This window comes from Purpureocillium takamizusanense, chromosome 5 (assembly GCF_022605165.1).
Source record: "Purpureocillium takamizusanense chromosome 5, complete sequence".
NCBI classification, from domain to species: Eukaryota; Fungi; Ascomycota; class Sordariomycetes; order Hypocreales; family Ophiocordycipitaceae; genus Purpureocillium; species Purpureocillium takamizusanense.
This window is the reverse complement of record NC_063072.1, coordinates 26725-41671: the sequence shown is the minus strand read 5'-3', so window position 1 is coordinate 41671 and position 14947 is coordinate 26725. Positions and strand designations below refer to the sequence as shown.

At 55.1% G+C, this 14947-nt stretch overlaps 7 protein-coding genes across 7 annotated transcripts; 3 read left to right on the top strand and 4 right to left on the bottom strand.

The window, feature by feature from the left end:
* Window positions 1–20: 20 nt before the first annotated feature.
* Window positions 21–846, bottom strand: JDV02_005605 (uncharacterized protein; the record flags this gene model as incomplete). The annotated part of the gene is made up of 2 exons (XM_047986918.1): window positions 21–454; window positions 531–846. The coding sequence occupies 2 exons, from the start codon at window positions 844–846 to the stop codon at window positions 21–23; spliced, it is 750 nt and encodes a 249-aa protein (XP_047842902.1).
* A 671-nt stretch (window positions 847–1517) lies between these two features.
* JDV02_005604 (uncharacterized protein) lies at window positions 1518–2994 on the bottom strand (the record flags this gene model as incomplete). The annotated part of the gene is made up of 4 exons (XM_047986917.1): window positions 2641–2994; window positions 2361–2585; window positions 2157–2299; window positions 1518–2082 (listed from the first exon to the last, which is right to left on the bottom strand). Exons 3-4 carry the CDS (start codon window positions 2264–2266, stop codon window positions 1518–1520), a joined length of 675 nt encoding a protein of 224 aa, XP_047842901.1. The 5' UTR covers window positions 2267–2299; window positions 2361–2585; window positions 2641–2994.
* A 1203-nt stretch (window positions 2995–4197) lies between these two features.
* Window positions 4198–6346, top strand: JDV02_005603 (uncharacterized protein). The gene is made up of 5 exons (XM_047986916.1): window positions 4198–4653; window positions 4717–4787; window positions 4852–5446; window positions 5497–5826; window positions 5893–6346. Exons 1-5 carry the CDS (start codon window positions 4525–4527, stop codon window positions 6328–6330), a joined length of 1563 nt encoding a protein of 520 aa, XP_047842900.1. The 5' UTR covers window positions 4198–4524; the 3' UTR covers window positions 6331–6346.
* Window positions 6347–6582: 236 nt separating this feature from the next.
* JDV02_005602 (uncharacterized protein) lies at window positions 6583–8007 on the bottom strand. The gene has a single exon (XM_047986915.1). It carries the CDS (start codon window positions 7965–7967, stop codon window positions 6774–6776), a length of 1194 nt encoding a protein of 397 aa, XP_047842899.1. The 5' UTR covers window positions 7968–8007; the 3' UTR covers window positions 6583–6773.
* A 216-nt stretch (window positions 8008–8223) lies between these two features.
* Window positions 8224–10132, top strand: JDV02_005601 (uncharacterized protein). Its single transcript, XM_047986914.1, has 2 exons — window positions 8224–8924; window positions 8993–10132. The coding sequence occupies exons 1-2, from the start codon at window positions 8413–8415 to the stop codon at window positions 9879–9881; spliced, it is 1401 nt and encodes a 466-aa protein (XP_047842898.1). The 5' UTR covers window positions 8224–8412; the 3' UTR covers window positions 9882–10132.
* Window positions 10133–10241: 109 nt separating this feature from the next.
* JDV02_005600 (uncharacterized protein) lies at window positions 10242–11887 on the top strand. Its single transcript, XM_047986913.1, has one exon. The coding sequence runs from the start codon at window positions 10479–10481 to the stop codon at window positions 11031–11033; it is 555 nt and encodes a 184-aa protein (XP_047842897.1). The 5' UTR covers window positions 10242–10478; the 3' UTR covers window positions 11034–11887.
* JDV02_005599 (Choline dehydrogenase) lies at window positions 11085–12359 on the bottom strand (the record flags this gene model as incomplete). The annotated part of the gene is made up of 1 exon (XM_047986912.1): window positions 11085–12359. One exon carries the CDS (start codon window positions 12357–12359, stop codon window positions 11139–11141), a length of 1221 nt encoding a protein of 406 aa, XP_047842896.1. The 3' UTR covers window positions 11085–11138.
* Between the last annotated feature and the right edge of the window lie 2588 nt (window positions 12360–14947).

Below are 14947 nucleotides of genomic sequence, written 5' to 3'. Positions count from 1 at the left end.
GCCTGGCGAGACGTGGACGCTCAAGGCGACAACGGCCTGACATCCACATTGATGAGACACGTTCGCCGCTCTCGAAACATGATTGCGCCGCCCCTGATGCCGTTGTCCCGGAGAGCACCGACATTCGCCCGGCCCACCTCGGTGAATCCAAACTTTGCGTAGAAGCCTTCCTTGCCATCGGCGCTCACGACCGATGCGTGGACGTTCTCCTCGTCGGCCGCGTCTACACCCCACTGGACGAGCTTCCTTCCCACCCCGAGGCCTTGGGAACGCGGATGCACCGCCAACATCAGCAAAGACCAGTTTTGGGACCGTTGGCCGTTCCAGTGGTGCGCAAAGAGAGGGTAGCTCTCTTCGAGAATGCGAGCCTTTGTCGGATCTGCTGCTCGGTTCGGTCGCAGGTAGCTGGCTCCTTGAACGTAGTATCCGGCGACTGTGCTCAGGAGGGCATGACCTGTGGCATCATCGCATCAGGGACTGTGCAGTGTGAAGTGTTTGGGGGGGCCGTGTGGGCACACAGGGCTGCCTACCAATGTCGAGGTACCGGCTCCATGATGATGGCGCAGGCTCATCACCATCATCGTCGTCAATGACGCCCTGGCGCTCCCACTCCGCGAAGCCTATCACCTCGTCAGAATTGTGGTCCAGGCCGACAAGGAATCGACAGCGAGGACGACACCAGTCGCCAAGGATCCTCCTTTCGAACCCCGAGACGAAATCCTCTGGGAACTGCTTGCGGTGCGGATGCATGACTGTGCCCCAAAGTTCCTCATCCATGAACGCTGCGGCTGCGCACTCCGCCATGGCGCGGATGTCGCTGCGCCTCGCGTCCCGTACTGCGGGCATGGCATGGGGTTGTATGAGGCTGTGGCTGGCGTTTTAGCTCAGGGTCCTGGACGCGGTATCGCCCACGATTTGCGGTCCGTGTGTCGATTAAAATAAACGGTGTTGGGGAAACTGGCGACGTCCTGGATTGCATCGACGACAATGGCTCCTCAGTGCTTCACTGGAAATTAGGGCAGTCGGGGAGAATTGGGCGGGCATTACCAGGGCCCTAGAACGTAGAGGCCACGGCTTATAGGGGGTACTGGAACAGACGCTCCACGGCGCGATCCATAAGTGAAGCATGGCAGCTGTGGCTACCTACTTAGTGACTTAGGAGGTGGAAGGATCACCGAGCAGCGGTTGGGGCCCGCCCTACCAACCTACCTGTATCGCCAGCGCACATGATAACACTTCTTGTATGCTAGCAGCTACAGCACTGTACTTTGTGTTTCCAAATGAGGCAGGTAGCGGCGAGTGACAGTAGCCGTGCCTTGGCTGGCGCTTTGTTGATTCGAACAACGCGAGTCCCCCACGTTGGGGGAAAGGGAGAAACGAAGAGGATAGCTAGAGAGACTAACATAATGTCTACCTGCCCGAGCCGACTCCATCTCCTGCGACATGTGTCCGTCAGATCCATGTTCGACACCGGCTTCGAAATACGACCACCGTTGTTGCTCCATACCCCAACTGCACTACTGGGAGTCCGTCTTCGCGGTGACCGCCTCGCCTCGCCACCGGCGTGCAATCGCTTGGGCTGCTCCTTGGATGATGAGGTCCTGTGAGCTGCCATCAGACAGGCGATGCGCTCCATCGCCAGTCCCTCCTCTACTGGCCTGCGACACACCGCAGTCGTAGCCCAAACTACCTGCATCTGCCCGCGACCGCAGCCACGTTGTATGCTTGAGGTCGCTCAAAGCAAGAAGCTCGTGCTCACCTACTGCCGCTGCCCTTGCGCCCCGATTTGGCCTTGACTTTACCATATAGCGTCTCGACCCGTGACTTTGCCCGCTGTCGCTCGGTGATAACAGGACTGCGTCGCCGCCCGCCGTGCTCGAGCCGAGGTAGTGGTTGCTGGTAAAGCACCCGGAACCCAGCATCATCACAAACGGTTTTAGGCAGAGAATGGTCGCTGACACTAGGCTCCAGCCCAAATGAACAGACATGAGTGTGCTGAGCGTGATGTGATCAAACGTAGCATTCGTTGAGCCAATGTACAGCCACGTGTAGTGCGCCTCCATGACCGCCAGCGCGATCAGCCTAGTTAGTAGTTAGTCGCGTGCTCATCAGCAGTTGATCGCAAACGAACAAAGAAAAATTTAGACGAGACATACGGTAGGCGGAATGCAAAGCTGGATACCACAACCATCTTCTTGTCAGCTGCCATTTGGAGGTTGGCGACGAGGCAGACGGCCAGCGCGAACAGAAAGGCTTCCATGGCCATGTCCAGCGCGAGCACGAGCCTCCATCGCAGCAACTGCCATGCTCGTCAGCCTGGCTCATCAACGAATTCATGACGGGTGATCCTAAAATCTTACAAGCTTCGGACAGTCCCTTCCGATCACGAGCCACGGCTGGGCCAGGTCGCATCGCAAGGCGAGCGAAAGAGTCCCCGCGATCCCCCACGCCGCACAGAAGGCGGCCAGAGCATGGCAAATTCTCAGGAATGTGACGCTCGGCGTGAGCCTTGCCAAAAACCACACGACAGACAGCTTCGCAAGCGAGAGCGTGATGACGAAAAGGACGTTGGCGCCGTATCCAAACTGGCAGCGCAGGTCAGGTACAGGCATGCATGAGAGCCGGCGCGTCTCGTCTTACCTTCTCGATAGACAATATATCAGAAGAGTTGAGCAAGTTGATGGTCGTTCCGTAGCCCGACAGCAGCTGACAGATGACGAGGAAAGTTTGGATCAATCCCACAACCTTGCCGACACTTTATTATCAGCGTCTCACTGCGCAGAGAGGGGAAGCCATTTGGATGGAAGGGGGTGGTCGCACAGTGGCCACAACCAAAACTACCGCATCTTTCGTCGGCTTGTGATGCACTAGGTAGATTCGCACAATGCAGCTGAGTACCGAGTATATCATGCTCAGCAGAGCAGTGATCCAAAGAGTGGCGCCACGATGATCATCGTCGATGAGAGAGAAGCGATGACCCACGTCAGACGACACCTCGCGCAAAAACATCTTCAGGTTCCACTAGAAGATGGCACGGTCTGTGGAATCTTTTAATTGACAATTCGAGGCATGCTCTCGGGGGCCAAAACATCAGAATAATGCAGTGTCCGCTGCTCACATGCAGGGAGCATTATCGCATGATACTGCGCCCCGAATTCTTCGATAGGGGCTTCAGGAGTGCACATGTGATGGTCAAATTCTTCATGGCAGACGAAGGGGGATCCCCCGTCATCTTCCTCAAAGCTTCTTCACGGGGTTCTTTGTCACCGCTCGCTTGGCCTCAAAAAAGCTCCGAGAGTACACTGACCAAGGCAAGGCACATATGATCATAAAAGGGGTTGCGCACTGTAGTTGGCACAGTGGTCAGCCAACACGGCGTTGTATCTGGAGAAATGTGAACGGCGCCTGCCTCGCCTTTATGCGCAGGTTGTACCTTGTACTGATGCGCAGTATCAGTTCGCAGAGCGCACGTTCAAGTCGGGGAATTCCGCTCGAGTAATCCTACATAGCAGCATATCACAATACACCACAGCAGGGCTCGAGAACGGCGGGCAAGGCGAGTTTGTTGAAGCGTGTAGGCAACGTTTCGTGATCTTGACAGTCCTTTAATCTCTACATCACATACATAATCCCAACACCCTGTCAAGGTTGGCGTTGCAGCGAGCATCATTACGGCGGCGTGACATGCATTTACCACATCGAGGCCGACAGGGCGGTATCGCAAACCTCGACCAAGCATTAGGTCTTCCCGGTGGCAGCGATGCTCCTCATGCTGCCAACTTGGTCAAAGGCATCCTTGGTAATGTAGGCAGTGATCGCAGAGCAATTCCCAAAAGACCCAACTGAGTAGTAGAACATGACTGGTACATGTTGCATCGGGCGGCACAGCAAGGGGGAGACCAACGGGTGGATGCATCCGAGACATGGCGCAAAGAACCTTTCGATTGCGCAGTCGTTGGCTGCTCTTCTTTTGACTGCGCTGCAACACAACTATACTACCTGTCAGCAAAGTGCTGTCCACTCCCCCACACTACCCGTGTTTCTTCACAGCAGCGCGAGACCTTTTCAGGCAAGTGGTGGTACTGGCGGCAGTGACTTGACCAAAGAATGCGGTATCGACTGCCATGAAACGACCGGCTTGAATGTCACAAGAACCACGGGAGCTTCCATGTTGCATCTCGCTGTGCACAGTAGCCAAGGCAACCCTAAGTGCCAGCTTATTATTGATGTTGGAGCCTACCGCATCGGAGGGGGCACCATCTGTGCCGCTTTTTGGCGTGCTCCTTCAAGCTCACCGTCGCCATCTTTGCGTTTGCTCATCATCTCGTCAGCCAGCATTGGCTGTGCAGTGTTGGCAACTGAACGCGACCCCGAGTCCGTTACCTTCGACTTGAGAGAGCGACCCCCCGCCGACTGAGAGTCATCGTCGTCGCCTTCACATTACTCTGCCATTTTTACGACACCGAGTTCTACAATTGCTGATACCGACAATTGCGCGGAACTTGAGACGCGCCTGGGGTGAAAATGAAGCGCAGCTCCGTTGATGGGCGCCCAAGCCGAGAAAATGGGGCGAGCGATCCCATGTCTGATAAGATCGGCACCAGCTATGATCAGCATGATATGTTTCGGATGGGCAAGACGCCTCAGCTCAGGGTCCGTGGGATAAAACAGCTACGCCAGGACTGTGGCTGAGAGGCTAATGATGCAAGCCTACAGCGCAACTTTGGGTTCCTTTCCATGATCGGGTTTACGTGCATATTGATGAGTACTTGGGAGGCTCAACTGACGTAAAATCTCTCTCTGACGAATGTCAACGTACCGTGGGCCATGCTAATTTGAAGTCTCCGCTAGGACGAGCGCCTTTGGCTTGTTGAACGGCGGCACGGCCGGATTGATCTACTGTTACCTCGCCACTTTCCTCGGTTTCCTCGCCGTCATTGCCTCCATGGCAGAGATGGCCTCGATGGCTCCCACCGCGGGAGGACAATACCATTGGGTGTCCGAGTTTGCTCCAAGCAGCTGTCAACGGTTCTTGAGCTACATCACGGGGTGGATTTGCGTCCTGGGATGGCAAACGGGCATCACGAGCATTGCGTTTCTGACGGCATCCCAAATTCAGAGTCTCATGGTCATCACCAACACCTCATATCACTTTGAAAGATGGCACGGCACCCTTCTGATCATTGCGATTAGCTTCTTCGCCATCATCTTCAACTCGTACCTCGCCAAGAGGCTTCCTCTTGTTGAGGGGCTCATCTTGATACTTCATATTTGCGGCTTTTTTGCCATTCTCATTCCCCTATGGGTATTGGCGCCACGGAACGAAGCTCGCACCGTATTCACGAACTTCAATGACGGCGGAGATTGGGGTAGCGCAGGCTTAGCCGTTCTGGTCGGAATGTTGTCGCCAGTGTTCGCCTTCATTGGTGCAGACTCTGCAACTCATGTATGTTACCGAAGCGAATTGCATCAATGCCGTGCCGCTAAACACAGCAGATGTCTGAAGAGATACAAGATGCCTCGATTACGCTGCCTCGAGCCATGATGTGGACTATTGTCATCAACGGCCTTCTTGGCTTCGTCATGTTGGTCACCTTCTGCTTTTGCATGGGCGATGTGGGCATAATCCTCTCGAACCCAGAGGTTATGCCTTTTATACAGACGTTCCTGATCGCAACAAACTCATCAGCCGGCACTTCGGCCATGACGACCGTGACCATAATCCTGACGACGTGTGGATGCATCACGAATGTCGCTACCGCTTCTCGCCAAATGTTTGCCTTTGCCCGAGATTCTGGTTTGCCGTTCTCGAGCTTCCTTGCCCATGTAAGACCCGTCTGGACTTAGACCTTTAATGATCTTTGATCGCCGCTGATGAGTATATTCTTGGAGGTTCGTCCGGGATGGGATGTACCGTTGAACGCCGTCATGGTGTCATTCGTTGTTACCATCCTCTTGGCCATGATCAATATTGGCTCGACGGTGGCATTCAACGCCATTGCCTCGCTCGGAACCGCAGCCCTGATCTCCTCTTACATCATCTCCATCACCTGCGTCGCTATAAAGCGCTACCGCTCGGAGAAGCTCCCTCATGCACGATGGAGCCTTGGGAAATTTGGGGGACCTATTAATATCCTCTCAATAGCGTATCTCATTGTTGTCTTCGTCTTCTCCTTTTTCCCGCAAACGGTTATTGTCACTCTGGAGTCACTCAACTGGAACATCCTCATCTATGGCTTCACGATATTATTTGCCGTGATTTGGTTCTTTGTTCGGGGAAGAAAACAGTATCTGGGACCTATAGCTTACGTTCGGAGAGAGTCTTCTTGATAATGTAAATTTTGCCGCCGAGTTCGACCACATTGTTTTGTGAAGCCAGGCTGCCAAGGAAGTCAACCACTCTTTCTTCAGCTACCCCGCTACCCCGCCGTCCCGCCGTCCCGCCTCCGTGTCCCCCACACTGGGTGTACTACTGCGCTAAAAGGAAAAGATCAGGAGAGACAAGAAGCAGCAGTGGCGATGGTGTCGCTCACACTCTCTACATGATGAAGACTGTCATGACTTATGTCACTCAAGAGCGGAGCAATAATGCGAGACAGCCAATATACGATTACGCACTAAACCTACGTGTTATCAGTCAGACACAACTTTGAACACACGTCAGATGAATGGGCCACGCAGATCACAGTCTCCCCTGCTCGTGAACCAACAACACAACAGGCCATGTCCACAAAAGGAAAAGGTTCCATGGCCTCCAGACGCAGACATTTGTCCTATCCCTCCGATGCCTGCACTACCTGAGCCCAGTTCCCGAAGCCATAGGCACCGGGTACTCTCTCCCCATCAAATAGGCTCGCTAAGACAACTCGATCCGACTGATGTCCTTCCCATGGCTCTCTTCCGTGCTGGGCAATGACATTATCGTAGACAAGAACATCCCCCTCTTTCCATCTGTGCAGAACCCGGATCTCATCCGTGATCTTGGCCAAGTGGGCCAGATACTCTTGCGGAATCGGCGTCCCATCGCCGAAATACTGCTGAGCGGCGTATTTCCTCCCCGCGCCGGTTTCATTGCGCACTTCCAGCGTATTCTTGTAGTATGCCGCCAAGCCTGTGAACAAGGTCGGCAAATTTGTCCCGGCCTGCGTTCGAATCGCCGGCAAGCGATGCGTCAGGACCAACCCTTTCCCAGCCTCGTCGTCGATCCACTCCCACGTCGTATGCTCGCCTCGTCCATATCGCGCAATCTGGGCCTCGATCTTCTTTCGTTTCGTGTCTTCATCATCATCATCTAAAATTTCCTTGCCGAACGCCTCTTTTAATGTAGACCCGCCGGCGTACTGCCTTTCCGCGCGGTATGTTACCTTGCTCAGGATGCCTTTTTCGGCAAGAAGGTTGATGAACTCGGGAATTTCTGCCTGGGCGCGATGGAAGAGCTCGAGGCTAGAGGAAATGGGGGTCTCCCCACCCTTTTCAGGTGCTTTATGGGCGTAGAAGAAGATGTATTCCGGAGCATGAGGCACTTGAGGTGACTCGTTGTGGTTGTAGATTCGGACTTCCTTAGGCGCCTCGTTGGCGGGCGCGACGTTGGGCGCGAGTAGCGGGCGATCCACCACGATCCCAATTATCTCGTGCGGCTTGTAGGCAAAGGCATGCGCGAACTTGCTAAAGTCGTCTGCGTCGCGGATGGGAAGGTCTCGGAAAAGGATGGTGCCGTGCTTGGCGAGGAGCCTAGTCAGCGTTTTGTCGCGTTCCAGGGCTTCTATAGCCGACACTATGCTGTCGAGCGACGTGATGTCTTGAGATGGACGCAAGGCAAGCGGACTCTGCGTATTTGGTGGATGGGGAGGCCCTAACAGGCGTTGATTGGAGGAAGGAAGATCGAAGGGCTCAAAGGTGACAGCGGAGCTTTCGGAGTTGAAAGTCTTTAGAGAAGGAACATGCAGCGACGCGACAGAGGTAGCCATTGTCAACAGGTGAGGATGCGGTCTCGTATTTTACAGGCAGTGTTCGGCGTTGGAGATTGGCAACTGGGCCTGTTTATATCCCCGCCTCGGCAATAAGCGCTGTGAATTGTCTCATCTTCCCCTCATGTGACGAATTCGTCTAATTTTCTCGACGTTTCCACACCCAGTCGATTGTGCCGCTTCCGCTTTGTGTTACATGCACGGGTGGCTCAGTCGATGTCACCATGTGGCTTTCGACAGATATTAAAGGCGGCTCCTGCGGCTGTCATGGCGTGCTCTTGGAGCCGGCCCTGATCTGGTATTCCTCGTCGCCGATCGCGATCACGGTCACCACGAAGCCCAAGCTGACTTCTCCCTCTCCCGAGTACATCATTGAAAGCAGCCCAGACGCAAACGAACGCTACTTTTCACTGTCGAATGGGCTGAGACTCCTGCAGCAGTAACGATGACCATATTAGCGAAGGCGGCCGAGTCCGGAGAAGTTCTAACCCCAGGAGTAGACGGGGCCGGGGGCGGCGGAGAAAGAAAGAGCCATGAAGATCCCAGACAGGCCTTCTTCCGAGGCACTCTTTTCCAGATCCTCGTCGTAGGGCTCTGCGCCTTCTGCGCTCCGGGGATTTGGAGCGCAATGAACGGACTGGGTGTTGGAGGCAGCCAGTCCCCGGATCTGGTCAACGCAGCCAATGCCCTTCTCTACGCCTTCATGACAGTCACTTGCTTTGCAGGTCCATGGGTAACCAACGCCATTGGATTCCGATATACGCTCAGCCTGGGTTCCATCGGTTACCCGCTTTATGCGGCCGGACTGTACCTCAACAACCGCACAGGAGCCACCTGGCTGGTGTACGTGGGTTCTGTGACTTGCGGGATCAGTGCCGGATTCTTTTGGAGTGTCGAGGGCGCCATCGCCACAGGATACCCGGAGCAGCACAAGCGTGGCCGGTATATCGCTACTTGGTAAGACACCCTCCATTCATACCTTACGTCCTTGATGTGGAAGCAAGACAGAAAACTTACCCAATCAGGTTCACATTCCGCAACTTTGGCAACATCATTGGTGGCGCGATCTCGCTAGGCATCAACCATGCCATGGACAAGCCCGGTAAAGTCGGATACCAGACGTATCAAGGCTTTATTGCCATCCAATGCCTGGGCTTGTTATGCGGGTTGCTTTTGTCGAACCCTGACAAGGTGCAGCGCGATGACGGCACCCGTATCGAGATCGCACGCGGTGCCATCCACTGGCGCACTGAGTTAAAGGCCATGTCCGCTCACATGCGGAGCAAATCAATCCTGCTGCTGACGCCGCTCTTTTGGTACTTTGGTTGGATACAGGCGTATCCCGGGACCTACTTGGCGACATACTTTACCGTCCGGTCGCGTGCGTTAGGAAGCTTCATGTCGGCTGTTGTCGGAACGTTGGCCACCTGGCTGGGAGGGTCACTGGTGGACATTCGCTGGACGAGAAACAGAAAGTCCCGCGCATTAACCACCTGGTCCTTGATTGCCCTGCTCAATAGCGCAACCTGGATCTGGGCGGTCATAATACAGGATGAGTACAGACACACTCACCCAATTCTGGACTGGAGCGATCAAAGCACGTTCGGACGTGGCTTCGGGCTATATCTTTTCGAGCGGATTAGCTTGGGTATGGTGGAGAATTACATTTACTGGTGTATTGGCAACCTGTCGGACTCCCCAGGCGAGCAGATTCGATATAGCTCCTTGCTGCGCGGCATCGAGACGGCAGGCGTGGCCGTCGGGTTTGGGGTCCAGGCTGTTCCTACAGCGCTGATTGTAACGGCAAGCATCAATTTCGGGCTATGGTTCTTTGCCCTGCCTTTTAGCTTATGGGCCACGCTGCAGGTGGTACGGAAGTGGGATCAGGAACAGCACCCGACCGAGCGAAAGTAGCGGAGTCACCCACTAGTGGCCGCAATTCCATGAGCACTTCGAGACGCCGAACCGGGCCCCGGTCACAAAGTAGAGCAGGGCAGCAATATATCTCCAGCCCGGTGGCAGTCGAAGGGCGGGGTGGCTCATCGAGCTGCCGGGTTGCGGTACTGATCAACGTCTGCGAGGGCAATTGACGGCATCACCAGTTGTTCGGCTGTGGCATCAATCGAGGGCATCGTGGGTTCCAGGCTTTATTAGCTGCGCGCCACAGCGAACATCGCGGCGATGTTACGGGGCTTCGCGACAGGGGCTCTTATTAACGTAGCCGCAGCGGGCTTCGCAGACCCAAACGCTTTTAACACCAGAGACCTAAATGTGCGGCTGTCAATCCAAGCATCTTCCCATTTCTGTGACTCATCGCGCCCATCTGCTGCACCCGCTGCGCCTTTTCTCCAACATCGCTGCAGCATTTCACTCGACTGTTGCTGCTTCCATGTCCAGAAAACTGAAGCAACCCCCGGCCCAACGCGACCAGACGCTTCGACTCAACACCTTGCCCATCAGCGGACGCTTGCCGAACCCAAATACCTCTCCGTTCCGCTTCGGGCACCGATAATGGCCATAACAAGCGAGCCGTGGACGTCGCCCTCGCCCTGCGCCGTCGGGCGCGAGTTAGTCCAGGTCGAGCTACCAGTCTTGAACGCACTCGGAGCCGGAGATCTTGCGGCGGCTCAGAAGATGGATTCGCTGATAAATCTGACTCCATACCTCGTGTCCAGCGAGTGTCGCGGCGTGTGGGAGAGGCGCGCCCACCAAATTCAGGCGGACGCTCGAGACGGCGTCTGGATCACGCGACTGGTCATCGACGCGCGCAATCGGGCTGTCGTCGGCCGCGCAGGGTTTCATGGGCAGCCGGACCAGGTTGGCATGGTCGAGATCGGCTACTCCATCGACTCAATGCATCGCCGTCAAGGCCACGCGCGGGCGGCCGTGCAGATACTCCTCGACGCCGCAGCTGGCGACTCCCGGGTCAAGACGGTTCGTGCATCAGTCCGGCCGGACAATATACCGTCATTGAGCCTGATCCAGGAGTTTGGCTTCCAGCCGATTGGGGAGCAGTGGGACGACGAGGACGGTTTGGAACTGGTCTTTGAACGTCCATGCAGCTGACTCTGGGCATGATGGACAATCCACCGAGAAAAGCATTTGAACCGTGTAAACGTCTGACGAAATATTTGGCCATTTGAACGGGTTTTCCATGTATGCTAAGGAAAACTATTTACCACTAAGGATCTCAGCTGAGATCTTTTCTGCAAGTGCATATATAGTGCTCTGCGGATGCCCCGGCGGCAGCAGCGCGAAACTACTTGCGTCTACGACCCTCAGCGCAGAGACACCAATGACTTTCGCACTGGGATCTACGACCGCGTTGGGGTCGTCCTTCTTGCCCATGCGACAGGTGCACGAGGCGTGCCACACCGTCATGGCCGTCTTTCGGATCGTCTCCAGTATCTGCTCGTCCGTCTTAACGCCCGGCCCAGGAAAATACTCTTCCGTGTCAGTGAGCACGCCTCTCATGGCTTTGGTTGCAAAAGCCTCGCGGATGCGCTTATAGGTGGCGATAGCAACGCTGACATCCGTGGGGTCCGTGAGCCACTTTGGGTCGATGATGGGCAGATCCTTGGTGTCTGACGAGGCGAGGGTGACGGTTCCTCGGGACAGAGGGGCAACTTGGGCGCCGAGGACTGTGGCATACTGATACCCGTCCTTGGGCTGCGTGGCGAAGAGATTGCTGAAGGCACCGACATAACCGGGAGCGTTGATATACTCAAGTTCTGGCCAGTCTGCTGGGAATTTGTTGTCGAGAATAGCCCCATCAGCAGCAGTGAGGAGCTTACGGGGGATTTTCTCCCAGCCGAGAAAGTCACAGACATTATTGGTGAGCGGCCCCTGCTTGTTAATACTATAGGGGCCGAGGAACTGGGTGCCGGTATAAATGAGATCGTTTGCGAGGCGAGTGAGGGTTTGGACTTTAACACGAAAGGTGGGGCCGAAGAAGATGTGGTCTTCCATGCTCTGTCCGACGCCGCGGCGATCGGCAACAACAGGGATCTTGAACTTGTCCAGCTCAGCGCGAGGCCCGATGCCGGAGACCATCAGGAGTTGCGGGCTTTGGAAAGCGCCAGCGGACAGGATGACTTCCTTGCGCGCGTTGATTGTGAAGGTCGTGAGACCAAGATTGGTGCTCACGGACACGCCGGTTGCCCTCTTCTCTGAGTTGATGACAATTTTCTTGGCTAGGGTGCCCGTGTAGACCTTTAGGTTGCTTCTACCCTCGGCATCTTTCAAGAAGGATGTCTGACTCGACTCCCGATTCTGAGAGGCTGGGTCGATGGTAGCAGATGCCCATTGTGCTCCGAGAAGAGATCCACTGTTAAAGTCCTGGATCGAGGGGATGCCGATTTCCTCAAGTGCAGGCTTGAGCCAGGTTCCCATGGGCTGGGCCCAGTTTGGGTACGTAACCCGAAGAGGGCCACCTGAGGGTGAAAATGCGGACGCATTATAATGGGCGGTTGAATTCTCTGCGCGAGAACTCGAGGGTGGAGTAAAGGCCACACTTTTCTCGAAGTATGGCAGCCATTTGTCCCAGGAGTAGCTGTCGTCATCGACCTGTTCGGCCCACTTCTGATAGGATTGCTTCGTCCCTCGCTGATAAACCATGAAATTCCGGGCAGAACTAAATAAGTGTCAGACTTGCGAGGACTGGTTCAAGTTACGGAGCCACTTGCCTTCCGCCCAAGCATTTACCGCGGGCATAATGGATACGCCGATTGTCACAGCCCTCCTGCGGCTCGGTGACGAAGCTCCAATCTACCAAGGGGTTATTGTCTGATGGATCAGATCCCACGAACAATGTGTCGCCCGATGGGATTTGACCAACAAGAGGGTTCGCAATCTGGTACAGGTTGCCGCCCTCAATGACAGCCACGGAGATATCCTTGTTGGCGCTCAATCTGTTTGCCATGACTAGGCCAGCTGTGCCGCCGCCGACAATGACGTAATCGAACGTTGCATCTTGCCCAAAGACGCCCGCTAGACTATCGAAGTCTCGAGAGCCATCTCGACGCCGCCCGTGGGAGAACGGAGTAGCGAGGCAAGGCAGTGCAAAGGCCCAAAATAAATATAAAAATTTCATCGGGAAACGGATGCTGCCATGTACTAAGAGGCTGTGAACAAGAGTTGGCAAGTCAATATTCCACACATCGGCACGGGCTGATGGGTGACGCTCGCTTTATAACCTCGTCCACGCAGTGGAGGTTGAAGGATTCCCACGGTCGGCCTTGGACATAGACCGTGATGCGGTGGCTCGGGCCATGAGCCGCTTACCTACAAGAATTTTATATTAATCCCCTATGGAAGTGTATATTAACCTTGTATATATATATATGAGTAGTGCTAGCCGCACAGATGGAAAGTGCTGGCCGCACAGATGTTCTACATTTTTCTGGGCCCGCGCCCCGCCCTCACGCCGTGCCAGCCATTTTTAGTGCGCAGATGGAACGAGACTGGCGCGCCGCAACGATCGCCGACATCTCAATTGAACTTCAATTTTACTCATGCGCCTCATCCCCACCTCCCTATACTTTCCCCTCCGCTTCCATCTCGTCTGGTCCCTGCTCCGCACCTCGTGCGCTACGGGCACCTATATCCCGCTCGAAACTATATCGTCATAACGCAGCGCCCGCGCCCGCGCGCTAGCATGGCTCAATTCGCTCAAAAGCGCGTTTCCCGCTATTTCCTCGCAATATCATAACATCGGGGACTCGTTTTTCCATGCTGTGCCGTGCCGTGCCGGGCCGGGCGGTAAGGGCGCCGCGCCCGTGACCGAGGCTGGGTGTGTATGTATTTGTGTGTCTATGTGAGCTACATTGCTTGTCTATATATGGCGTCTAAGGCGTATACTGTACATGGCGGACAAAGCGCGTGCGCTGCTCCCTGCCCTGACCCTGCCAATGTTTGCGTTCATAATCGCACCTGACGCGTCCCGGAACCGACCAGCTTGTTGAGATTTGAGTACGTCGACAATAACGCGCTCTGATGCCAACGTTCATGGAGAGCTGTCGAGTCATATATTTACCAGATGCCCTGTGCATCTGATGTTGCAGACCCAGAGTCTCCAGTTCTGCTGATGCGCATGTAGCCTCACCTGCTACGTTATTAGTGGATTGGCATGCTCATCGACAAGACTTTGTAACAACCCCAAACCCGATCCGCCTGGGCGCCAGCCGAGAAGGTCGCCACCGTTGGACAGTTACCTATTTGTGGAGCGGTGTGCAGCCTCAGGCCTTGGTCTGAGGCCATAGTTATAAGAGATGTTATGTGTGGCTCCTGTGGAGTTGGCTCCCTTTTGCCGTTGGAGCCACACACATCTCAACACTATTCATCCCTCTAGGGGGGGGGCGGTCATGGACTGCGCTGGGAGTAGCCTTTATATCAGTTGATGATTCGCCCCCGGGGAATTCTCGATTGCGCCCAGAAAGCGGAAAGCACCATACCGCGCAATCCAACCGCACATGGCTCGGAGCTCCTCCACGCCTCTTGCAGCATCCGCACGTGTGCTGGTTCTCGATGTCGGGGCAGCGACGTTACACCACACTGCACATGCAGTGCGCAAACAAGCCAAGATCAGTTCACGTTACACAAAGACGATAAATTGAACCTAGTTTGAACCTCATGCAAGGCACGCCATACTTGAACTTATAAAAGGCCAGACTTGCTCTTTCCAGCTACCTCAGCCAGCCACTCTGCAACGAATGCCGTACATGCGTTCAGTTGCTCGTGGAGAACCTCATGCGTTGCCCTTCGAATCCATCGCACTTGCGTCTTCTGAACCATCTTGGCCACATCGGCTTCATACTTCCTACATAGATGGACGGCACTGCAAACGGCCTCGCCGGCATGATGGCGGGAAGGTGCTGCTAGTATCCAAATGCTTAGACTTTACAAAGACGTACGGACGTATCTGGGGAACGGTCCGCGGGCGGAGTCCCCGCACCGATATCTGGGGGAAGCTGGAGCTTGAG